This window comes from Diplotaxodon limnothrissa, linkage group LG23 (genome assembly GCF_057381915.1).
Source record: "Diplotaxodon limnothrissa isolate DT_005_m linkage group LG23, D_limnothrissa_male_GT1.1, whole genome shotgun sequence".
In the NCBI taxonomy this organism is placed as follows: domain Eukaryota; kingdom Metazoa; phylum Chordata; class Actinopteri; order Cichliformes; family Cichlidae; genus Diplotaxodon; species Diplotaxodon limnothrissa.
Window position 1 is genome coordinate 8,616,806 of NC_140617.1, and position 27,219 is coordinate 8,644,024.

General features: G+C 41.3%; 1 protein-coding gene across 1 annotated transcript in view; it reads left to right on the forward strand.

Annotated features, from left to right (window-relative positions):
* The window catches only part of scfd2 (sec1 family domain containing 2), a 102,018-nt gene that overhangs the window by 13,565 nt on the left and 61,234 nt on the right, over positions 1-27,219 (forward strand). The window contains exon 4 of the mRNA XM_085347550.1: positions 5,963-6,138. Coding sequence (XP_085203676.1) covers positions 5,963-6,138 — 176 coding nt within the window. The remainder of the gene's footprint in view (positions 1-5,962; positions 6,139-27,219) is intronic.

Sequence of the window (27,219 nt, forward strand, 5' to 3'; positions counted from 1 at the left end):
AATACCTATCTGCTCTCTCAGTGCCCACTCGCTCGCTAGGAGAGGAAAATTTTCCCCCTGCACCCAAGAGTGTTCTCACTCTGGTGGGGTTATGCAGATCAGAGGAGAAAAGAGGATATCGCTGTATTCCAGGCCCTAAATTTTCACATACAGACTGACCCAACTTGGCTTCTTTTCATCTCAGCAGGATAAGATCATCCTGTGAGAAACAGAAAATAATCAATTTCTCAGCGCCTGATATAACCCGTCAGGTTTCTCACAGCACAATAGAATGATGAAATTCCCTAGCTCTGTGTAGGGATATGTACAGTATGTGGTTTTGCAGAGTCCAGTGTTTATCTTTGGTGTTTTTGCTCTTTGCAGGGAATTAGCTGGACAGCTTCGGTTTCATCTTCCATAAACGTGCGTTCATCTCATCCATCTGCTTGTGTTTGTATATATGCGTGGATATGCGTGCGTCACAAGTTTATACCCTCTGTGTATGTGCTGCGTGCACGGACACCGTGCGGTAAATGGGATGTGTTGACAGGACCTTTCTTCCTGTGGCACAGTCCGGCCTTTTAACGACAGAGGAGCGTGAGTCAAGCGGACAGTTGATTTGGGGAAAAATACATTTTTGTAACAGCAAAGATGTGTTTATGTTTAGCAGTGTAATTTCTCCCTTTTGAAAACTAAATTTATATACTCACATGTATACATGTGAGTAAGAGGAAAAATGTTATATTTTATCTAGTAATTAAGGCGGGCCTATTCATTTCTTGTTTTGTTTTTGTTGAATTGGATTCTCTGTCACCATAAAGGAGCAATTTTTTTTTTTTTTTGTCTGTTTAACAAATGTTCGTCGGATTTATTTAACACTTGGCAGGTGAATTGCCAAGTGTTAAATCAAATTTGGGATTCTCTCCAGTGTCTATTTTTCTGCTTTTCTGCATTTATACCAGGGTTCCCATACCAATGTAGATGCTTATGATTGATTTGATCGATTTGTCCCAACAGTGTCACCAGCTCACGTAGCATAATTCATAAATTTACCTTAAGAAGTGAATTTTAAATGAGTTAAACACACAGAACAAGGAACCTTTTAAATTGCACGTTACCTTTTAAAGCAAATGAAATGAAGACCTGATCGTAGCTTCTTTTCTTTTTTTTTAGTCGTATTTGCTTCTGTTTCTATGAAAAATTGTTGAATTTTATATTGAATGTATTTGTGAAATTTTGTGAAGAGGTGGACCATGGCAGATACAAGCCAAAATATAGATAGAAATCTCTTTCTTCAAAATTACAAGATTGCACATTGACCTTTGTGAATGACTCGTCCTAGGAAATGTCGCTCTAATTTCTGTATATCATCTCTTTTCTGCTCTTGCAGGTCTGCATTATGTTACTACCAGTCACATCCACACAAACTGTTTAACTTGTGTCCCTTAGCCAGAGCCTGCTGTGTTGTCTTGCAGCTTCATGATAGCCAGGGCCAGTCTACCTGGAGCATTTAAAAGCTGGCTTATTAGCTCTTGCATCCCTTTTCTCCATTTATCCAGCACCATGTTATTTGTATGGTTGGTTTTGGGTTTGTCATTTTAGGTTTTTTAAAATGCACAACACTATGCATACTTATTAACATTCAGTCATCCAACTACTGACACACTGATTAGAACCCCTCATTGAGTACTATACTTTTCTACTTAATTAAGTTAATAAATTGGTAGATTTTGTTTCAAGTGATTTCTTCCCATTATTTGTCATGGCCCTTGAGCCATATTGTGACACTCAGATCTTTTAAAATTTCAAAGCATCCTAGTTTACGTTTAAGGAATGAGAATCATTTCATTTGTAAACATAGATTTGTCCTATTAGTCGTGTTAACCACAGAAACAATACAATCAAAATTTCCAGTGATGCACTTCAAACATCACTCTTGAATTTGAATGAAGTCTCCCACCCCAACAGATTCAGTTTGAAATTTACTTTAAGTTTGAACTAAAGAAAAGCCAGAGATAAAAGCTTTTTTTGGAGAGACACTGAAGACACTAAGTGCTGCGACTGTGTAGCTGCCCACTTGTAGCCTCTGCTCTAATGTACAGTAAAGTCTTAAAAGGGTCCCTAACATACATCCTCAGATAAAGGCTCCAACATGTTCCTCCTCTTGGAGTGCATAAATAAAAATCTCTGAGCCTTCCTGTGTCCTCATCCACACAGAATTACTTATGAGGCTGTCCAGCTGCTGAGGCAGGCTACCACTCAGCTTCACTCCGACATCAGACATCACTTACCCTCTGAGTAACCCTGTGCACCTAGAACTCAAGTCCTCTTCCAGTAACCGGACTAAATCATTGTTGGCCCTTGCCCCTTCTTACATTGTTGAAGACTTTGATCATAGCCAAGTCTCAATCGCCACTTCTGCACATCAGGCTAAAATGCGCAGAAGATCCAGATGTTTATAGCAAGAGATTAAAAATGTGATTTGCTTTATGGCTGACTTTGCAATAAATGCACCCAGAAGATTCTTGCAATGTCCAAAAGGTTCAGGTTTCCCTACCATCTTGTGTGGAAAAGCTACAGAAACTGCAGTACTGCTGATTCATATGTATGTAGGGTTCTTCTTAACAAAACTGACATTCTGAAGTACTGATGTTATTTATATTTATTTTGAATCGCTTCTTATTCCATGCACACCCAATGCACTGAAGACTGAATGGAAATATTTCTATACTTGGCGCTTGTCACCACCAGAAAGGAATGCACGGTTCTTGAAATGCATTCAAATTTACAGATGCAAACATTTCGTTTTAAAACAGTTCTTCTGTTTTGCTGCAGCTATGGTAGTTAAAATGAGAGCTCAGCTGACAGATCAGATGACAATGAGAAAACGTAAAACAGATTCATTTTGCATCTGGCAACAGGATGCCTGAAGAATCATAGCACTGTTTTGAAGGAAGTTTAGAGACACAGATAAGAGCTAAGCCTGAACCAGGACTGTTTGATTGTGTAATGGAGTGGAGGCTTTTGTGAGGCTTTCTTGGCTAAAGTACTTTCTCCGTGTTTCTTTCCGATGTTTTACGTTTTCTCATTCTCATCTGGTCTGCTGTAGCTGTAAATTCCGATTACCTTTAGCCTACAGGATACCATTCTGGGTGAAATTATTCCCTGGTTCTGTGCTGAATTATGGTTGGCACATGAAGCTTTGTGAACTTTAGTTATACTGCCAGGATTTTTATGGCTGGATATGCTCACAAAAGAGCTTTTCAGTATTCTGTCTGGACTGGAGCTTATTCTTTAAAAATACTTTAAATTCAACAAGAAACTTGATTCGCCTTCGGAGGCGCTTGCTCTGTTTTGTCTTTAAATGCCACCCAGTGCACTCAGTCCTTCAGTTCATTTCAGAAGGTGTTTCCCAACACATACATATGGAAATATATGTTCCTGTCGCGTTTACTGATTAGCTGTTGTGAATATAACTTTGGTAGCAGCTTTGTGTGGCTCTCCCAAGTATCCCTCCTGAAAATAGTACAAAGCTACACATTTTGTCGTCCAGTTTAACATGTGCCTTTTTGCATTTCTAGTTCTGTCTTTTTAGATTTCTGTTTCGTTTGTATCCTGCCTGTCTGTTTCTCTTCTGGTCATATGTTTTGCCTCACTAAAGAAAACACTGGCCATGTAGTCCAACAGGAAATACTCCCACATCTGGTGCTGGTTCAGAACATCAACATAAAGAAGTAGGCTTTATGGCAAGTTAATGTGTGCCCTTTGTCTATCCCAGCCCCTGACACAACCTCTCATACCTCTAAGCCGCGCTTCATACCACCCCTGGACTTTACACCCTTTGCACTGCTTTTCCTGTCTCTTTAAATGGGAGAAGTTAGGGGAGATTCAGAGGTTCCTAAACAGTAAAAGGAGTCTGGACTCTTTCTGCTACCTCTATAAATAATCAGTGAAAACTTCTGATTTACAGTTATTAGTCATACTCAACACGGGTTCAGTGCCTCTTGTCAGTGTTGCTGCACCTCAGCTATATGTAGACATGCTTAAGCACCTACACACATGCTTACATAGTGCAACATTTATGAGTCACTGGCTAACAACAATCACAGAAACTCTATGGAGGAACAAGCACATATAGAGAATATTCCTTTGTGACTGTCACACGGCAACACTCACGCAAGCCGTGCAGTTTGCTTTCTCTCACCCTGTGGAGTTTTTGCCTGTTAAGATAAAGTTATGCTCTACTTTAGTCTCAGTCATTCCCCTCTGCCCCAAGATAAGTGTATGATTTTTTTTTTTTAATGCTGTTATGCTTGGTAAAATGTTATTGTTGTTTCTGCTTTTGGCTCTTCCCTTCTATGTGTGTGCAGTGTTCCCTCGTTAATCGTGTGGGAGTTACGTTCTAAAAATAACCCGCAATAGGCGAAATCTGCAAATTATTATTTTTTACAATTGTTATAGATATTTTAAGGCTGTAAAACCTCTCACTACACACTTTATACACTTTTCTCAGACAGGCATGAACATTTTCACACTTTTCTCTCTTGTTTAAACACTCTCAAAGTTCAAACCTTCGTAGAAAAATAACTCCAGTATTATAGAATGAAACCAACTTCAGAGTCACAGTGCTAGCAATCGAAGATTTATGTAAATTTGACAAGGCCAGCGCATTCTGTACTGGACAGGAGACATGGCACAGAAGAGATTGATTGACAATGGTCTACAGCCGATCAGGACACAGAACACAATGAAAACACACACACACAAAAGCACGCAAAACAAAATTGCACTAAAAAAAATCAGTGAAACGGCGAGGCCGCGAAAGGTGAACCGTGTTATAGCGAGGGACCACTGTATAGTCTAATCATTTTCCCTTAATATAATTCTTAAAATGCTGTATGTATAGAATATGTTTGTACACTGTAAACCCAAAAAAGTTAGCAGAACTTAAACAAATTAAGGTAACCAACTGCCTTAAGTTTTTAGAAGTTGATGAATTTCAAAATTGAAGCTTATCAGTACTCCAGTATTTCAGTTACATTTGGTATGTATCTTTTGACTAAAATAAAAGTAAAACATTTAGTAATTAAATTTTTAAAAAAAGTAACTAGAACTTAAAGTTTTCATTCATGTTTTCATGGGAATTAGTTGACATAACTTCAGTTCGACTCAGTATTTAATGATTTGGATGATTTTATGACAAATTGTGTCTCCAATTCATGGTCGTCATCGTCATCATCATCAATCATCATCAGAAAGGTTTATAGTAGTTGTGACCCAGAAGAAAGTGGGCTAATGCTAGAATTCAAAGTCTCAGTTTGAGGTTCATGATAAAGACAAGGAGATTTTATAAATGGTGGAATGTTGGGGGGTTTTTACGCCCTAAAAACCGATAACCACGGGGCTCCAAAGTTTTGTTGCTTAGAGTGTGGGATTCCTTTCATTCCTTTTTATTGTAAAATACAATCCAGCTTTGACGCATCTTTTACTGAGTAGAGGGTCCACTCTGCCATAAAGTTTAGTGCTTCAAAGGTAGTTGCCCTTTCGAAAGTTTCTCCCATCTTCACCCCAAATCTTTGTAGCTCAGTGTGAGTAACCACCAGGTTTAGGTCTCCTTCCTTCCACCTAAAACATCAGGAAGGAGGGAATTCGATCAAAGTTGATAACTTCATGTTCTGAGGCTCCTGAGCCAAATACAGCAAGCGCTCTGAATACTTATGTCAATGTAATATTTCAGATTTTTCTTTTTAATGAATTGGCAAACCTTTCAACAATTCTGTTTTCACTTTGTCGTTAGGTTTGGATGAAATTAATTTTGAACAATTTCATCCTAAGGCTGTAAAACGTGTGGGAAAAGTCAAGGCGTCTGTAAACCTTCTGATTGCACTGTATACAACGATCTTTGCCAGATTTTGATTGATTAATTTCTTACGGCTCCAAATTGCTCGCTAGATGATAACTGTATCATCTTCCCTCCTTTCAGGCCGTGTGACCCCCGAACAGCTGTGCTCCTACATCCAGCTGTTCCGGAGCAGTAGAGGGGCGCTAGAGAGTCACTGTGGGGTGCTTCAGCTGGGCCTGGCCACGGCCCAGACTCTCCGACACCCAAGCCTGCCTCGCTGGGATTCCTGTCTGGCCTTCGAGAGGCTGCTGCTGCAGGTGCGCGCTCATCTTACACGGCCTTATTATCCATATGTGCTAGAGCCGATGAAAACTTGATGTTTTCCTTTTTAAATGAGATGTGAACATCTTAAAAATGCGATACCACCTATGACAGATTGACACATTTTTGAGCTCTTCAACTGCAACACAGTAGCCTACTTCAAATGAAAGTAGTTTTCTTTTAGAGTGTGAGAAGTGTGACTGAAATAACGTCAACAACACATATCGATGTTAGATAATAACTTGAAATAAAGCGACACTGATAGTTTTAACTAAACTGGAAAACTGCATATTCGCTAGCATTTTTAATTAACATCGCTCCTGTTAGTAAATATGTTATTACCAGTGCACAGGAGGTAGGTGTGTGTTTGTGGTTAGCAAGATGGTGGCAAGAATGTTGTGTTAAACTGACAGCAACAGGAAAAAACAGATTCCTCTCTGTCATAAACAAGGTCAGTTTTGCTTGTAGGGAAAACATTCCGTTCAAGTAAACACGGAGAAAACACTAGATTGCCATGATTTCGTGTAGAGCCTTTGAATCTACAGGAGGTCTTTTATGGTGGAGGCACATGTACATGTGTCTTTGAGCTTTTAAAGGTCGCAGGATAAGTCGGGGGAAGGAGGCGGAGTATAACGAATAAATCAAAAATAAGAGCACAGTCAGTCATCACTCATTCACCTCCACAGCAGTGATTAGTACATGTTCTGTACTTTCTAACACACAATCTTAATGGCGCCAAGCTATGAGCTCACTAATACAAAGCCATTTCCTGCTTCTCTTACCTTGGTATTTTCATTGAGTCGCTCTATACTCCTGAAGCTGTAAAGCAAGCAGTAAGACAGCCGAGTATTTAGGAACTTATTAAACTAAAGCACGGAAAAACAAAACAAGCTCTTAGCCATGCCCCATGCCAAATTAGAATTTGAAAACAACCTCATAAACCTTCATCCTCAGCTGGGGCCATCCCTGTTTTACTTAATAAAGGAAGAAGACTTTAGGGCTTACTGTTCCAATATCCATTTACTTCATGAACCCACTTTGATCCACTGCCCCATGGTTGTATGCTATACCTGGATAATTTCTCACCACACTTTTTTTTAGTTTTAGTTGTATCTTATGAGAACTAACTTCATTAAAGTGACTGTGTCTCATTAAGCTGATGGTGACTATGTTAATAACAGTGTAGGATACGTGGCACTTGCCCCAAGTTCAAAATTGCATTCTTCAAGAGTCAAATCTCACAAGCAGGCCTTGAGCGCGATTTGAGGGTTGTTTGCAATCAAAACTGGCTTGAGTTTTATTGAGGAATTAAGGGAAATGAGTTGTGTGTCCTCTGTGCCCCCTCTGTTTATTTAATCTTCGTATGAGTCCGTTTTTTCCCCCTCTGCTCAACATGGTCAGAGAGAAGTTAATTACTCTATAAAATGGCGGGATGAAATGCCTTTCAGCTCTGCCTGGCAGTCTGGATGTGTTTGCTCTGCCTGAGTGTGTGAGGGCTGCTGTGGGTATGACCGACCAGAGCTGGACGCTCCATTGCTGGTGGACAGTGTGACTTCATTCAGGCCAACACCTCTGTGGTTCACTGGGGCTTTGGATGGGCAGTGACCGAACTGAGGCAAAGGACCAATGAGTTCAAGGCCTAGCCTAGTTCATGCCTTTCCCAAAAGTTGGCTACAAACACAGAAGCACACAAAAGAGATTCTAATATCTCAAATATATCAATTTCTGGTGAAATAAAGGTTCAAAAACACACGTCGTGTAAGATGCTGCGTAATATCCACTATGTGACCTGAGCTGCTGTAGAATAGTGTTCTGGTCCGGTCATGCTTGAGTACTTGTGAGGGTCTTGCTGCTTGGAGGTTAATCAGAAAAGGGTACAGATGTGGTTTTGGAGGTCAGCATGTTAGTGGGACTGTGAAATAAATGTGGTTAGTGTGATACTTAGTATTTATACTGCCACCAGATTTATTACCTCCTTAATAGAGTTGTTACGTGTGTGTGAGCTAGATATCATCTTGGCTGGCAGTGCCACCCTGCCTGCTCTTATACCTCCCTCACTGTTCTTGGCCCTGGCTGTCTGACATAAGACTGGGGTTTCATCTGAATGGTTCAGATTGAACAGGCTTGGAGGCTCTCCAGTCCACAGAATGTGTAGTACTAGGCAAGCTAGAAGGGGTGGGGCAGCTAAGGCAAAACTCAACAGACTCACTCTTTCACCACTTCCAGGAACACTCACTGCTTTACCTTCCCATCACCATCCCAGCCAGGACCTCAGCCTTCCCAAACTAAACATGCACAATTCTACTGTACATCCCTCCCACGGAGAGTAGACTTTGCAAGTTCATTTTTTTAAAAGACCGATTTTTATTAAGGTACGTAGTGTCTCTATATAGCGTGCTGTCCAGCCTACTGTTGATTAGTCTGTCACATCACTGAACTTGGAAGTGATGACAGCAGTGCAATAGAGAGGAGCTAACCTCTTTCACCCCGGCCTGTTGCTTTACTCTGCTGGGATTACCAGGGCATGCCTCTGCAAACATTCAAACTCAGAGTTATTGCTGGTCACAGCGCTGCTCAGACAGAAAGCTGCACTCGGCTGTATGTCCCCATCTCCCAAGGGTAACTCAAACTGGTTGCCTGGTTCTTATCGCTGTCTCTGCTTTAGCTGCATGTTTGTGTTGTAGTCTGAAATGGTGTTTATATGACTAAAACTGAGCTATGAATCCAAAACCAGTACCCTTAACATTACTTTATGGCAGATAGATAACATTGTAAAACCTCTTCTATGTACAGGATATGAAAAAAAATAAATAACCCCCATTATTTCATTAGTTCAGATAAGATTGAAAATGTAAGTATCTGTTGGTTTTTGTTGGCAGGATCTGAGCAACTACAAATATGAACTGAATTGGTCCGACTTAATACTAGATATCCCTCACAAGTTGCACCATTCCCACCATACTGACTTCAGTCTCAGGTGTGAGTGTCAGTGTATGTGCCTCAGTGGGATGTCAGCCTTCATTTTCTTTATCAAAATCATTTGGAAAAAAATCCATCCATCCATTCGCTTCCACTTGTCCTTTTTCAGGGTCGTGGGGGGCGCTGGAGCCTATCCCAGCTGTCATAAGGTCGCCAGTCTGTCACAGGGCTAACACATAGACAGGAGACAACCAGTCGCACTCACATTCACTCCCACATTCACACCTATGGGCAATTTAGTGTTTCCAATTAACCTAACCCCACTAACTGCATGTCTTTGGACTGTGGGAGGAAGCCGGAGTACCTGGGGAGAACCCACGCAAACACGGGGAGAACATGCAAACTCCACACAGAAAGACCCTGGCCTGATGGTGGAATTGAACTCAGGACCTTCTAGCTGTGAGGCAACAGTGCTAACCACCAGGATGAAGTGTAATTATTTTCTGTCATCAAGATTAGACAGAGAGTTTGACCTGCAAATTTCAGGAAAAATTACATAAAAGGCTACTTTTTGATTGCAGCTGCTCCCTAGTTGGGTCTTTTGAGCTGACAGAGTGTTGAATCAGTCTTATCCTAAAATCTGTTTAAATGGGGCTTTTGTGCAATATTTCCACAGAAACAATTTAGTTAAAAATGCCCAACCTGTGAGACCCTCTTTCGTAATCGTCCACAAATTATTCTGCAAGCACACTGAAAACCTACAGTTCACCATGAGGCATGGTTAATTCATCAAGATAAGTCCAGAATAGTTTTTTTTTTATTATTATTTGTTTATGCATTTGGTGACGTCTGTGTTATAAATTATTATATAGCCAGGGTGGAGCCTGGTGACCCTAACACTCCATTAATAACCCCCAGGACAGTGTCAGTGGGCTCTGCCCTAAAGACTCGTGACCCTCAACCTTTATCCCTTGACACTCTTGGATGTACAATGATCTGCAGAGAATCAAACCTGCAGGTCTGCAGTATGTTAGTAGTTTGACAATAAAAACCCATGTCATCTCCTTTTATATAAAGCTGTAAGAAAGTGCACCCACAATACGTATGCTCATGCAGTTATATATGCAACATCTGGATTGCATCATTTCTTATGGTGACAGAGGGGAAAAATGTTGATATTGGTCCCAAGTAACTTTCATCTTATCTGAGCTGCATGCCAGAGACAGGCAGGAGGCTTTAAGCCTGTAATTGGCCTTTCCCCAGGGTATGGAGACTATCCCCACATCCCAGACATTCCCCCTTATGTTCTGTCACCACTGTGTCCCTGCTGTTTTCTCTGTTTTCCTCCAGATTGTAACAAAGGGGTGTGAATGACTTCGGGGTGCTGCCCTGAGATGTCCACCATTGACCTCCTCTAGTTCCCTACTGTTTAACAGCCTCACATCTGTACTGACCTGGACTGACCGTCTCCCCATCCATCCACTTTCTGTACCACATTCTCCCTCATCCAGCCCGTGTATTATCCTCTCTGTGAGTTTGTTAGCCCTGGAGCAATGCAGATTTGCTCACAGAAGAAACCACAGGAGGTTCAGGATCAACTCCTGTCTGTTTCTCTACAAAGTGGACTCTTTGTCTCTCAGCTCCTGTTTCCTTACCCATTGTTTTCTATAACTTCATCAGGCTTCCTTTTAAATATGTCTTGAGCAGGATTACTGTTTCTCTGTGATGCGTTCCACAAACATATGGCTCACTACAGCATAAGCTCACATGGCCCATGTGAACTCCTGTACTCCACTAAAGTCCACGCCTCTGTATTTTCAAGCATAACAAGCTTTATAAAAATGTAGAGTGGGAAAGAAATTAGTTTATCGGAAGATCAAGTTATTTACCTATCTCTTCCTTCCTGTGTTTAGTTGGAAAGGATTATAGTAAGGGGGAAGAGCAATGATGATCACTCCCAGGAAGACCCAGGAATAGCCCCCATGTCAAGCCAACACCCCCCCCCCCCCCCCCCCCCCCCCTTCCCAGCACCAGTATCCTGAGACGGCTGTGTTTACATTGTTCTGCACAGCTCAGCCTTAATGTACTATCTGTTTAATAGGCAGAGAGAGGTCTGTTTATAGAGGGGGGGGGGGCTTTTTAGCAGAGGTGATGGGTTGGTAGGCCAGAGGGCAAAATCAACTCATCTCACTTCCTGTTATCATTACCTCTCTTCTTTCAGACAGATAGGTGCTTGACTCACCCGGCTTTCTGCATTACTTATCCTTAATCGCCTCGCCATCCTGCTGGCTATAATTGTGTTCAGTTTGTGCCTCCCCTGGAAAATCAAGTAACACAGGAAGGCTCAATCAAGTTGCTTCATATTAGGCCTTGCTGCATTCACTTCACAGCTCAATAGTCATTTGCATGTGCTGCGTTTTAAGTGCTCTACGTCTTTCTACTAAATCTATATCTCAGCCCACTGAACTGAAATTTTATTGCTTTGATGTTAATAGCTGTAGAATTACAACGCTGCAGCGCTCTAAAATTTAAAGGTGGGGAATAAGATGGTCTCATAAGGTTTTGATATACTGAACATTTTCTCTTCTACTTAAAGCGCCCCTCGCTCTGTATCGAGGCAGAGTTGCACTGTCACATATGTACATCTGCGGATATCTTTTGTTCTGGTTTCTATTGTTTACTGCGCCTGTTAAACTGCAGACTCAAAGCCCTTCATGTCAGGAGGATTTTTCATGTGGCCTTGAGTTTTTTCCCCCACGAGTGTGTGTGTTTTGAGGTTTCTGCAGAATGTTTTTCACAGCGTTGGCCAAAGGAAACTCGTTTTTCTCACCCTTGCTCAGACCAAACTTTCATCGCGCTGAAATCGTTGATCTTTCTTGAAGATCATTTACACTGCTCTCTCCACTTAGGCACACTTTTGATATTCCCGAAATTTGTTGTGCTGAGGTGCACTGTCATCTTGCAGTGTTTAGGTGAGGTGGTCTAGGGAACATGATCAGAAGGTAAGGGGGGGGGCTCATAAAGCTTCCACTAACACTCTCCATCCGTGGTGAATCAGGTTAGTGTGGTCTGCTGACTTGGCCTTCTGGCGTCAGACTTCATTTGAGCATGCTCCAAAAAGACACCACAGACTGGGAAAAATCCCACAATACACAGCATTCATCCTTGGATTGTTAACAGGGAAGACCGTAGAAAAAGCTGACCATTAGGGAAGATGGCGGGGGTTTGCAAGAGGCCCAACAATGACCCACTGTCCCAGATGGATCCGAGCAACGAACCGCATCGTACCTTTATATTCCTGAGACTGGCACACAGACTCTGCCTTCAGTTTTACGTGTCACTGCTCATTGTTGGTGTTCCATTTTTTTTCCCATGGTTTTGTGCATCTGAAACTATATCCAGATGTTCTTGTAAGCAGGTGCGTGTGTGCACAGCTATGTGTGCGTGCAACCATTCATGCGTGTGCATCCCTTAATGTGCTTATTCTGGTGAGATTGTCTCAACTTCCTGTTGTCACAAACAGGCTCTGTGTTCGCTGTAGAAAAGCTCCACCTCAGGACAGATTTACTATCAGGTCATTTGTCACTACCTGCTGAGCACAGGCCAGGGAAGGTCAGAGCCCACAGGACATACGTCTTTGTGTTAATTTCTCTTATTTGAAATAGAGACAGAAGAACATTCCAGGACCTTTGACTGTCCTCTTTGGATACTGTTTAACTAAAAGTAGATGAAAGAGTTTAATCAGATTGAAGATTTATTGTTATTGGTCAGTTAATGGGAAAAAGCATATCAGCAATCGGACGATAAACCTCACTGCTAGTTCTTGCATTCTCAGCTTGTCTTTAATCATGCAGGCTTGTGCATAAGTTCAGTAAAGGTGAATGCTCTGACTTGTGAGCCATTAAACAAACACAATCTTCCCACTTTGGTCGTGATAAAAATCAAGGCCCAGGACAAACATGGGTAAATTACACATTACCATCTCAATCGCACCCTCAGTATCATAAAAGGAAAAGAAAACAACATGAAACATAATCAATAAAAGCCAGAGACATTAATAAAACTCAAGGTGAATAACTGAATCTGTACCACTGCCTAAATGCCTCTACTTAAGTGTCTGGCATTCTTCTTCTGTAATGACGTGTTACAGATCACAGGTAATGGGTAAACATGCCTGCTCTGTGCTGTGTATTTTAACATTGACATTAAGACAGATTGTGATGAATTTGCAAAGAGATGTGACCAGTTGCTCCCAAAAGGCTTAATGACACAAGTTTGTGAGATTGCTTATAAATATCTTATTAGAATCAAAGACTGTATTAAGACAGTATAAAGGATGTATGATAGCAAACAATTATAGTAATTATTAGAGACATAATGGAGGATCATCCAGGATATGATCATTAGCTAACAACTCATCAATCACAAGTCATCAACCAAAGAGTGTAGATCATCCCATCACGTCGTGTTTCATGCACCAAGATGGCCACAGCATAAATACTCAACTTGAGACTTTATTATAGGATATTAGCCAGGGGTTAATGTTACCCTGGCTACATTAATTTTCAAACAAGCAAAAAGGAATGAAGGCGAATTAATGTGTTCTGTAGTTGCAAGCCATGTCAATGTCTTAATAAGCCACAAATCAGCTGTAGATACAGTAACTTAAGTCAAATAACAAATGTGATGTAGTTTTAGGATGTTTCAGGTTGTATAGTATCACACTATGATGTCATTCATTCTATTAAAGGGATTATCGATAACAAACTGTAAATAAATGCATAAAAATGAACTTGTCAGATTTGTTGCATATCCAAGTCTGTTACTGCAGTTATATTAGAGTTTAAGTTAGCTTAACAATTAAATCTGATACCTGCACACTCTGGACAGGTTGCCAATCTGACATAGAGCTAACACAGAGGGACCGACAACCTAATCCAACTAAGTGCGTGTCTTTGGACTGTGGGAGGAAGCTAGAATACCCAGAGAGAACCCGCACAAACACTGGGAGATGCAGACTCCATACAGAAAGGCCCCCGTCAGATGATGGAGTCAAATTTAGGACCTTCTTTTTATAGGGCAATGTGCTAACCAACTTATTATAGTGCTGCTGCCCTATTATATTGTAATATATAATATATATTCAGCCTAAATTAACATGCATTGAAATTCATGGAGCTTAACAGTACTCAGCATTATGGTTGTCATGTTTCAGTTCACATTTCCATTATGTGGTCCTTCACTTTTTCTTAGCCAGTGTGGCCCTTGAAATGATGTTGCCCACCTTCTCGACTAGAACCTCTCTTTGTTTCAGAGTGTAATTGTGAGACGCCAGTCTGCACAATTTTCTTTCCTCTGCCCCCAACACTTTGTTACCTCATGCCCGTTCTGTGGGCTACCTTGTGGCCCCAGGGAATTGCCCAGTCACCCATAGGGAACGAGACTGACCAATCACTATGGCAACTAAGCGGTGAGGGTCAAACCAGGTCAATCAGAGACAGACTGTTGCCATCCCTGCTCTGTCATTAATTACTTATACCTCCCCAGGCACTGCTCCATGTGTAATGCAAAGCTGAAAGGTTTGGATCCAAATGGTTTGAGTGGATGGTCAGGTGAAGTTCACCGATTCATTTCATACGTGTATCTGTGACAGGGTCAGACTTGTCTTTATTATGAACCAAGAGAGGGTTTCCACCTCTGACTGTGTTTGGAAACTAACGTGTCAAATAGATATGTCATGTTAGCAATAAGAGCACAAACGACCTGTGTGATGTTACAGAGACCTCTGACTCTAGAGGAAGGCTTTATTTGTTGATTTGATTAAGTCCAGCGTCATCTCAGTGTTGTGCGAGCCTGTTCTTTAGAAGTGGGCATTTAGTTTGATTTGAGCAGCCAGAGCGTACAGAACCCAGTCCTCTCCAACTTTAAATGGTTCAGTGTTTATAGGTTGTGACAACACTTGCTGTGTCTGGTTTAGAGCTCAGCTTTCAAATTGAGCTGGTATTTGCATTTGTTAGGCGCTATGGAGATGAAAAACTGCATGCTGCACAGCTTCCCTTCTGTGTGTGTGTGTGCGTGCGTGTGTTTAGGAAGGTTGCCTTTTGTTGTTCTTGGACTGATCTTGTATGAGCTAGAAATGAAACTCATCTGTGGAGGGAAACAATCTCTCTGCTTGCCTTGTAACATGATTGACATAGGGGTGCAAAGAATAGGGAAATACCCCCCAGGCTCTCTGCTGGAGTGGAATCTGGTGATGGTTAAATGTCCTCCTTTCCCCTCATTCCATATTATTAGTGTTTTCTTTCTTAGTTTAGATATTCTGTTTCATCCAAGTGTCCATCTTTTTCCACCTCTAACCCTTTATTTTTCAATTTTTTAAACAATTGGACTTCATTCGTACAAATGTGTCTGACGATATCTTGGTTTTTATCTGGAGTAGAAGGGGAGTATCTGGTCCTGCAGTAAAAAAGAACTGTAGCCATGTGCTGAAACAGCCTGTAAGACACTGGAACCAGAATGGCCAACTTGAAGAAGTACACGCTGATGAAATATTTGTTAATGAATTTGTTTGAAATGCCTTAGAACATTTGCCAAAACACTGGATATGTTTAGTAGAATTATGACAAATGGAAACCACTGCCCAAATAGCTGCTAGATACAAGTGACACAAAGGTAAGTAGAAGTATTTTAAATGAGCTACACATTACATAAATGCATTGAATTTGCAGAAATAACTAAAACATGTTGGCTATTGGACAACAGTGCATTTCACAATGCCTGCAGAGCGTTCTTGAAAAGTTTCCACTAACTGTCATGGTGTATACCAACCAAGGCCAAAATTAAGCTGTTCCAGCCCTCCACGCTGCATTTTATCCAATACGAGAACTCAATTTGAAAACATGTGAGCGAAAACCTCACTAATTCCTGTGTTTTCCCACTCTAGCTTTCATCTGGAGTGAACTCATACACCCCACTTTTTGTCTACTATTGTTCTCGCTGCATTTAGAGACACATGTGGGTCTGTTTGTCCCACTGCTGTTTTCATGGAAATGGTGCAAGGAATAAAAGTAACCCAAAACGAGCAGCGACGCCGAACCGCTAATTATGAGCGGGGGGAGGGATGAAGGGGCCCGAGGAGGAGGAGAGGACTGCTTATATACATTCCCCCTTCTCACAATCTCCAGCTATAAGTCTCCATCTTCTCCACCCTACTGTTTTGTTGTTTTGCTTTTGTTCTGAGTTATTTAAGATGCTGTGTCTTTCATGTGTGCAGTTGTGATCTCTCTGAGCTTTTAGCACCGTGGGTCGTAACACAGCAGAGATGTCTGCACGACGGGTGCCAGTGACAGCAACAAGTTTTATGTTCTGTGCTTGTGCGGCATAATAATTCATACCTTTTTATGATTTGATGATTTTGTGTTCTGTTTAGGTGGTCATGTTGGTGTTAAAATTGTCAAAAGCATCTGCCTTTTTAGTTGCTGATTGTGAGTATGAGGATACGATCATAGGAAAAAAATAAAGCATTTAGTCAAATGACACATTAAGCACATACTGCACATCTGGCCGTGAGGATCTGAAGTTCAGATGTCCTCGTTCACACTGCACTAACCACTTCTCCACATCCTGTCTAAAGCATAACAGTACAGAGGTTAAACTGCAGAATCCAATTTTTATTTTTGCAAGTTTGCATGACTCCAGTCTGCAGTTGGCTGTCTCTGTTTTTTCCCTTACTTTGTTGAGCAGGCAAAACTTTTGCTAGACACATTTGGTGAAATATGTCATAATGCATTAATGAAATAAAGCAATTTTTAACATGACTGAGTTTAGAAAAACACAGTCCTTAAGCCAGGCTGTGTTGCCAGTTAGATACACCTATCGAACTATAATCTTTTCCAACACAGAAACTCTGCAATAAATCTCATTTATAAAGCTTATCATATTCAGTTTGTCTTAAGACTGTGCCAGAGAGGTTCTGACTCAGCTCTTTGGTCATATTGGACGCTATTGTGAGAGACACTCCATTAAATTATAGTAAAGTTGGTTGCAGAAGTTTTTCCACTGCCATTAATGTCAGTAGTGGTGGACAAAGTGTGTGTGTGTGTGTGTGTGTGTGTGTGTGTGTGTGTGTGTGTGTGTGTGTGTGTGTGTGTGTGTGTGTGTGTGTGTGTGTGTGTGTGTGTGTGTGTGTGCGTGCGCCGTACTCTTTTTCAACCAGTGTTGGAGGTAAAATGTTTTGGTTGAGTGTGTTACTTATAGTTTTCTTGAAAACAATTACACCTGCTGTTTCCAGGTCTTTCTGTAACTCTTGGACAACTCGACTGATAATTCTTTTTACTCCTCTGTCTGAAATTTTGCAGGGAGCACCTGGTCATAGTTGATTCATGGTATGTTTATGGTGAAATGATGTTCTTTCCACTTCCTTGCTCATTGGAACCTTTAGTAGTTTAGAAAGTTTCTTCTGTAACCAATGCCCTCAGTATGTTTTGCAACAATAAGTTGCAAAGGTCTTGAGAGAGCTCATTTGTTTTACCCATCATGAGATTTTTTTGTGTGACACCTTGGTAATGAGACACCTTCTTATAAGATAAGATAAGAGATAAGATAGAACTTTATTAATCCCTCGGGTGGGTTCCTCTGGGAAATTCGATTTCCAAAAAAGCACAGCACCGACAGAAGTTACAGAGTTATACACACACACATATATATATATAAATACAGAGACAATATAAATAAAATATACGAAGGGGATAAATAGAATAAATAGGAATAAAAATAAAAATACAAGTGAATTGCACATTTCAAGTATTGAGTCTATTGCACCGTTGACTATTTACAAAAGTATTGCACAAAAGGTATTGCACAGTGAGGTGAAGAGGCACTACAGCTTAGTTGTTCCCTCCTTTGTCCTCCTGTTTCCCCTCCCTCTCCCCTCCAGAGAGGAGTTAAACAGTCTGATGGCGTGTGGGACAAAGGAGTTTTTAAGTCTGTTAGTTCTTGTCTTTGGGAGAAGCAACCTGTCACTGAACAGACTCTTCTGGTTGTTAATGGCCGTGTGCAGAGGATGCCTGGCATTGTCCATAATGTCCATCAGTTTCTTTAATGTCCTTTTCTCTGCCACTGTCACCAGAGTGTCCAGCTTCATGCCGACCACAGAGCTAGCCCTCCTGATCAGTTTCTCCAGCCTGGATGAGTCCTTCTTTGCTGTGCTGCTCCCCCAGCACACCACAGCATAGAAAAGTACTCCAGCAACCACTGACTGGTAAAACATCCTCAGGAGCTTCCTGCAGATGTTAAAAGACCTCAGCCTCCTGAGGAAGTACAGTCGGCTTTGGGCTTTTTTATACAGGTGCTCTGTGTTGCATGACCAGTCCAGTTTATTGTCCACCCACAGCCCGAGGTACTTGTACTTGTTGACCACCTCCACCTCCTCCCCCTCTATCTGAACCGGCAGTGGACCTGCTCTAGACCTCCCGAAGTCCACAACCAGTTCCTTAGTCTTTGAGGTGTTGAGTTGCAGGTGGTTTGTGTGACTCCATGCGACAAAGTTCCTCACCAGACTTCTGTACTCCTCTTCCTGATCATCCCAGATACACCCCATGATGGCTGTGTCGTCTGCAAACTTCTGAATGTGGCATAATTCAGAGTTGTAGCAGAAGTCAGAGGTGTACAGGGTGAAGAGAAGAGGGGACAGCACAGTTCCCTGTGGTGCTCCTGTGCTGCTGACCACTGTGTCAGACGTGATGTCCTTCAGCCTGACGTACTGTGGTCTGTCGGTGAGGTAGTCGGAGATCCAAGCCACCAGGCAGGGGTCCACCTCCATCCTGTTCAGTTTTTCTTGAAGCATACAGGGCCGGATGGTATTAAAGGCACTGGAAAAGTCAAGAAACAGGATCCTGACCGTGCCTTTTCCCCCATCCAGGTGTGAGTGGGCTCTGTGTAGGAGGTACAGGATGGCATCCTCCACTCCGACACCCGCCTTGTATGCAAACTGTAGTGGGTCCTGGGCATGTTGTACCTGTGGTCGGAGGAGGTTGAGGAAGAGCCGCTCTAGAGTCTTCATAAGCTGTGACGTCAGTGCCACCGGTCGATCAGTCCATCAGTTGGGACTCAACCAGCTGATATTAATTTGCACTAAGTGGCAGGATTTCTTTCTAATCACTGATGGATTTCAGCAGGCGTCATGACTTTCCATGCCTTTTTGCGCCTCCCTTGCTTCATGTGTTATTATTACACCTAATTTATGGACATCTGTGGTTTGATTTCTTTTCATGTGTGGACTGGATTGGTTGTTACCGACATCTGGTTCATGTCAGTAGCACTTACAAAATTGGTGACATGTTAAATATTTTACCCGTTGTATACTATGAATATCAGAAAAAAGTGGATATTCTGTCATACATATACTGCTATCGCAATGCTCATATGAAACAAGTACAAGTAATCTCTGTCAGTGCAAGGCTCAGGCTATAGGCAGCTCTTAGTGCTCTGTTTAAAACTGGGGGTTTTTCTACTCTTGGATCTGTATGATTTAGCTCTGGCTGTGAGCATACAGGGAGTGCAGAATTATTAGGCAAGTTGTATTTTTGAGGAATAATTTTATTATTGAACAACAACCATGTTCTCAATGAACCCAAAAAACTCATTAATATCAAAGCTGAATGTTTTTGGAAGTAGTTTTTAGTTTGTTTTTAGTTTTAGCTATTTTAGGGGGATATCTGTGTGTGCAGGTGACTATTACTGTGCAGAATTATTAGGCAACTTAACAAAAAACAAATATATACCCATTTCAATTATTTATTTTTACCAGTGAAACCAATATAACATCTCCACATTCACAAATATACATTTCTGACATTCAAAAACCAAACAAAAACAAATCAGCGACCAATATAGCCACCTTTCTTTGCAAGGACACTCAAAAGCCTGCCATCCATGGATTCTGTCAGTGTTTTGATCTGTTCACCATCAACATTGCGTGCAGCAGCAACCACAGCCTCCCAGACACTGTTCAGAGAGGTGTACTGTTTTCCCTCCTTGTAAATCTCACATTTGATGATGGACCACAGGTTCTCAATGGGGTTCAGATCAGGTGAACAAGGAGGCCATGTCATTAGTTTTTCTTCTTTTATACCCTTTCTTGCCAGCCACGCTGTGGAGTACTTGGACGCGTGTGATGGAGCATTGTCCTGCATGAAAATCATGTTTTTCTTGAAGGATGCAGACTTCTTCCTGTACCACTGCTTGAAGAAGGTGTCTTCCAGAAACTGGCAGTAGGACTGGGAGTTGAGCTTGACTCCATCCTCAACCCGAAAAGGCCCCACAAGCTCATCTTTGATGATACCAGCCCAAACCAGTACTCCACCTCCACCTTGCTGGCGTCTGAGTCGGACTGGAACTCTCTGCCCTTTACCAATCCAGCCACGGGCCCATCCATCTGGCCCATCAAGACTCACTCTCATTTCATCAGTCCATAAAACCTTAGAAAAACCAGTCTTGAGATATTTCTTGGCCCAGTCTTGACGTTTCAGCTTGTGTGTCTTGTTCAGTGGTGGTCGTCTTTCAGCCTTTCTTACCTTGGCCATGTCTCTGAGTATTGCACACCTTGTGCTTTTGGGCACTCCAGTGATGTTGCAGCTCTGAAATATGGCCAAACTGGTGGCAAGTGGCATCTTGGCAGCTGCACGCTTGACTTTTCTCAGTTCATGGGCAGTTATTTTGCGCCTTGGTTTTTCCACACGCTTCTTGCGACCCTGTTGACTATTTTGAATGAAACGCTTGATTGTTCGATGATCACGCTTCAGAAGCTTTGCAATTTTGAGACTGCTGCATCCCTCTGCAAGATATCTCACTATTTTTGACTTTTCTGTGCCTGTCAAGTCCTTCTTTTGACCCATTTTGCCAAAGGAAAGGACGTTGCCTAATAATTATGCACACCTGATATAGGGTGTTCATGTCATTAGACCACACCCCTTCTCATTACAGAGATGCACATCACCTAATATGCTTAATTGGTAGTAGGCTTTCGAGCCTATACGGCTTGAAGTAAGACAACATGCATAAAGAGGATGATGTGGACAAAATACTCATTTGCCTAATAATTCTGCACTCCCTGTAGAAGCAACCGACCTGCTGGTTAAACCTTCCATTTGCAACGAACAACCAATTAGATGGAAACTGACTCAAAAGGAGGAGAAAAAAGACTATTTTTTTGTTATGGCTCATGGACATTGGAGTGCCAAAATGGCTCTGTGGCACTCCAACGTTTCAGGTCAGTCAAGCAGTACTTTTATGTATTTCAGATCCAGATCATCATTTCAGTATTAAATCACTGTAGAAGTGCATTTAGTTGGGGGGGAGCAGTGTCAGATGTGTCAGAATCATCCGATTTACATTAAATTTACATAGTATATTATTTTTTGCAAGTGTTATAAAGAAAAAGGAAAAAATAATTACTCTTGTTCTCCAGTGGCACAGAAATCGACATTAACTCTTTTGTCCAATATCATGTGAGACTAAAGACATCTGAATGACAACAATAAAATCCCTCGACTGTTGTGACCTAAGTAGTTAAGGTTTGTACCACATGGATACAAATGCAGCAAACTGCAGTTTGGTTTCTGGACAGTTAGGCTTTTACAATTTGTCCTCTTTCAGCTAGCTTTTGCCCTTTATGTCTAAAGATAACTGTGCCATGTAGCACTGGCACAAAAGTGTGAGTTTAATTGTTTAACTTTAATTGCTTTGATACTCATTAATCAGACATTTTTATCAGTCTATTAATTGTTGCAGAACTTTTTTTAGGAGATTAAATCAAAGTATAACAGCATTTTATTAGAATGGAATAAAACTTTATAATATTTTGATCTACAGATTTATGAAGTCCTGAAGTGGAAATTTGTTAACAAAGTATACCAAAAAGTGTGTGGTGAGCGCAAGTCTACAGACTACTGAATACAGGCGTTGTGGTACAAATTGGATAATATTAGCCGAGTGGTATACTTGGGTGCACTTTAGTACTTAAGTCATCAAGCACAAAGTGACACTATAGTTCTCACAGTCTTAGTGCTGTTTGGAGAAGATGTACCTCTTTGCCAGTGTGATGTGTTTAGTTCTTGTTTAACAGCGAGGCTCTGCGCAGCGTCACAGGATAGACAAACAGACAGACAAGACATTAGTGATGTGTTTACCATCTGTTCAGGAAGGACAGAGATGATGGGAAGGGATGAAAAAGAGAGACATTTATTTTCACAGTGTATGAAGAGATGAATGGTGTCTGAGGATTTACTGCCAGACATCTACTGTTATCAGTTATCACAGAGGTCAGGCAAACGTCATGCACCCTGTGACACATTGTCAACTTTAACTTGGAATAAAGGCCAGAGATGGTCAGTGATTGTGGGCCCAAGAGGTGCAAGGGATATAGTCAAATTTGAAACAGCTGAAAACATTTTAAGCCTTTTCCTTAGTTGAGAAATTATCCACCCAAATAGAATGTGTGAGAAACATCAGCAAGCTGTTGTCTTTAAGTTGTTGTGAGGGATGTGTGATGCGTGAGGGGAACGCAGCACGTGACCCAAGAATTCTGGGAAGTGAAGAAGAGCCATAAGAACTCTAGGAGTATGATAAGGATTTGGGTATAATGTATGAAGGGGAGTTCAGTGTTCAAGTTTAGTGAATCACTTGGACTCATTTGTCCAACACCATCTTGATCCTTAGTCATTCTAAACTTTCTTGCAAAAGCCCTCTGGAGCTGTTACTTGATTAATGCTATAATACTTGTTAGTGTTGGCAGTTGTGATTTCACCATTTGTGATTTGTAATTGAATCTTGTGCGTCAGTACACCAATCATGTTAGCACAAGTCATCTCTGTGCTATGTTGCATATTTATGGAAGTACGAGATCTATCCACAAATCATCATAACTTGCTGAATTTTCAACCAGTTTTTCACAGGTTTCTAGCCAATGCAGGATGTGTTTATATAATACTTGATGTTTGGTTAAATTGGAATGTGAGCTTTGATACTTCTTTTGTAGATTAAATTTCTATTTTCATTAGTTTTTAAAGTACATTCATTTTCTCTCAGCATAGTTGGCATGTCATTTTGTATATGCATTTGGAAGTCAATTAAAAATTACTCCTGATATCCCTGATACAAACTCCTTTGTCCCACACGCCATCAGACTGTTTAACTCCTCTCTGGAGGGGAGAGGGAGGGGAAACAGGAGGACAAAGGAGGGGGGAACAACTAAGCTGTAGTGCCTCTGCACCTCACCGTACAATACCTTGTGCAATACTTTTTGTAAATAGTCAACAGTGCAATAGACTCAATACTTGAAATGTGCAATTCACTTGTATTTTTATTTTTTATTCCTATTTACTCTATTTATCCCCTTTGTATATTTTATTTATATTTGTCTCTGTATTTATATATGTGTGTGTGTGTGTGTGTGTGTGTGTGTGTGTGTGTGTGTGTGTGTGTGTGTGTGTGTGTGTGTGTGTATATATATAACAGTTCTGTAACTGTAACTTTGGTCGTTGCTGTGCTTTTTTTGGAAGTCGAATTTCCCAGAGGAACCCACCCGAGGGATTAATAAAGTTCTATCTTATCTCTCTTATCTTACACTATGTGATGGATTCATAAATCTTGGAATGGGGAGAGAATAATGGGGATGGGGATGTGTTGCGTCTAAAACCAGGTTTGGGGGGTGGGGAAAGGTGTTAGCCAGTATTAATGGTTTAAGCTTGCTTCAGTACTTCTCCTGTTAGTGTTTTTAGCTGAGCCATGAGCTTAAAGCTCTGGGAATGTTTGCGCAGTAGAAATCCTGGCTGATTTTGTTTGTATTGTTCCATTTCAGAATGTGTTTTGAACCAGAGTCAGCAGACCAGGACTGTTTCGTTTTCACACAGACGCACACATATATTCATACATAAAGAGAAGTCAGCCATGCGCTCATCACCCTGCCTGTCTCCATCCTGACCCCAACTTCTGTCTCCTTCAGCCCCTGTACTTGTTTGTGGCTATCAGTCTTTGCCACTTTTCATGAAATGTGGGTCAGGCTCAAATGAATTGCCAAAAAGAGATCCTGTTAAGCCCTCTGATACTCAGTGTTATAACAGATGGAATTCATGGAGGGTGATGGGTGTTAATGTGCAGACATGTAGTCTGCAAACAAATCGCTGTATGTCTGTGCTCGCGCTCTTGCCTGCATGTTATGTTGTGTATAGCTTCTCCTGTGACACGTCAGTTAACATAAGCATGGCACAAAATGCTTCTGTTGCTATAATTTGGTGTATGTTTGCATTAGTAAGGCAAAGTTAAACTTGTATTAGTGGTGACATGCTAGTATGTGTGTGTGACAGAGGACTGTTGTGTGTGCAGAATGCAACCCAGACACAGGACTTGGGTTACTCACAGAAAAAGCTTTCTTTTTATGGTCCACTGCTCTGACATGCTGAGCACAGACAGAGAAGTTACTGTGTTTAAAAAAAAAAAACATCTTGCAAAGATGTGTTTGTCAGTAACGCTTTCAAATTTTGGAAGTTAGAAATAAACATTTTATCTCTTCTCAGCTTTTATTTTGAAAGTTCCTTTCATCACTAGCCCTGACTGTGGCTCCAGTTTCCTAAGTCAATTTTCTCTTCTCCTTTATGTGTGAACCATGGCTTTCCAATAAAAAACGGATTGAAGAATCTGCCTGTAGCTCTTTATTATGCGGTCATTCAAATCTTTAATTGAAGTGTTTGTATGCACACGCTGAAATTCAGGTCTTCTTTCACAATCTGCTGATTTTAAAAAAAATAAATACTCAGACATCTAAAGTTAGCCTCAGCTCAGACAGTAAAATGACCTGGTTAATCATAATTGACTGATAAAGAATTGGTCTGAGTCTCATCACCAAATAGATCATCAGAGAGCATCATGGGATCTAGCTCACTCACTAATAGCATCTCTTAGAGGAGGTCTTTCTTCAGTCACTTCCCATAATTCCAAACTTTTCCTCTGTCTGTCTTTGGATTTATATTTATGCTTATTGTATATTCTTTCCAGATTGTTTTGTTTGTTGTTAAAGTCTTCCAGTACACATCAACATCCAGCCAGGTGTGTGTATGAGAGTGCTTTTACAGTGGGATGAAGGGAGATTAGTTGTTTTCCATTTCCCGTTGCAGTAATGAGTGTTCTATAAATGTTTAGGGAAGAGCTGCCACGCGTAGGCGTGTTTGTCTGTGTCTATCTGAGATATGCACAGGTTGGCTAGACAGTCCAGATTATGATGTAGACCTTATTTACACACACACAAAAAAACCCACATGCATCACTCACATTTCCTCGGCAAGCCTTGAAACCCATTGCTTTAAAACAGATGTGTGCATAACCATTTTTTTCTCATTTTGAAGTCCTCTCTGGTAAGTACAGTGTTGCCTCTGACCTCTGTGTTAACGTGAGGTCAGAAAAGAAGCCCTGCCTACTGCCAATATGCGGCTCACAATATAGTTCCTCAACACACACACACACACACACACACACACACACACACACACACACACACACACACACACACACACACACACACACACACACACACACACACACACACACACTAGCTCCGTCCATTGAGAGACTGAGAGCACACTGCTGCTCCTCAGAGTAATGACTCGCGTCATAGTACACCAGTACGTGATGCAGCTCTTAGTTTATTCATAATGAATTTCATGTTTTATTCAAACGTTACTACAAACTAATTGATGACAGAGTTCTGCCAAAGCTAGTGATGACACGCTGCTGAATTTAGAAGTTACTGCACGGACAGACTTAAGGTCAGATATGCAGGATTCACAGTCACACAGCTCTGACCGGCAGTATGCAGCATATAGTTTAAAAATATTCATTTCAACTGTCGCACATTTCCTGTCTTTTGAAGCCTTTTCCAGAATGGAGTTTTGGAGGGAAAGAAAACAGACAGACACAGTTCAGTCCATGCAGGGTGCATTCATGGATGGGATTTGTCATGGTGCAGCAGTGCCCCCTAATGTTTGTGATTTTCCTCAAGCCCTGGATCTGAATCAAAGTGCAACATCTCTCAGAGGCAGCAACTTTAGCCTTCCCTTATACAAACAGACTCATTAACTTAAAAAAATTTTTTTAATCATAAATCAAGCTTAAACATATTGAAGGATCATGCTTAATTGCAAGTAAGAATTTACACATTTGAATTTTGCCTACTCTTTCCATATAAGCCAAGCTCTTATTTTGAAATAACCTCCTGGTTAACTATACTCAAACCCCCAACTATTCTGCCCCCACCGACTATGCAACTTCTCATCCATGTGTGAGACAGACCCTGGATTCAGAGGGGCTGTTTTAATCTCTCATGTTTCTTTGATTTAAGAAAAAAAGAAAGAAAAGTAGATGCATGAAAAGAAAAGTGAATATGTATATTGTGTCTGTTCTGAATGGATGCAGGAAAAAGTGAAACTGAGCAACAGTAAAATGTCAAACACAGTTGTTTTGCTTTGAATCCCATCGGACGAATTGTGGCCGTTTCATTCTGCTTTGTGTAGAAACCGTGTGTTTACCTCAGGATGTTTTCTCCCTGCTGGAGCCTCCTGAGTCAATTAGTAGTGGATGTAATGTACTATCCTTGGCAGTATTAGGGGGATGTTTGTGTGTTTCTGTGTGCATGTGTCTTTGTATGATTTGGTTTTCCTCAGTGTGAGAAAAATGCGGGAGGTTTTACATGGCCCTGGGGTTTGTGGCTGCAGTTCTCTCATCTGGAGAATTGCGCCATAATCTGTTGCAGCCCATGCAGCAAAAAAAAGAAGCCTTGTTAATTTCCTTATGTTTCCAACCATAAGAGAGTATACTACCTTAAAAGCTTGTGCGACTTCTGTCTTCCGTATTTTTCCAGCACCGCAAACGAACTGCAGGTCTTAGCCTAAGTGAGATAAGCAGGCATGGTGTCGTGTGCCGGGCAGACAGAATCCAGCCACATTGACCAGCATGTGGCTGACTGGCGGTGACAGGGTGGAGTGCGGGGACTGTGTTTGTTTCTGTGATTGGGTCTCATGTCTCCTCTAAATTATAGTCCTCAAGCTCTGTGCCAAACCAACTTTTGACACACAGGGAGCAAAAGAGGAAAAGATAAAAGACCGAGAGTT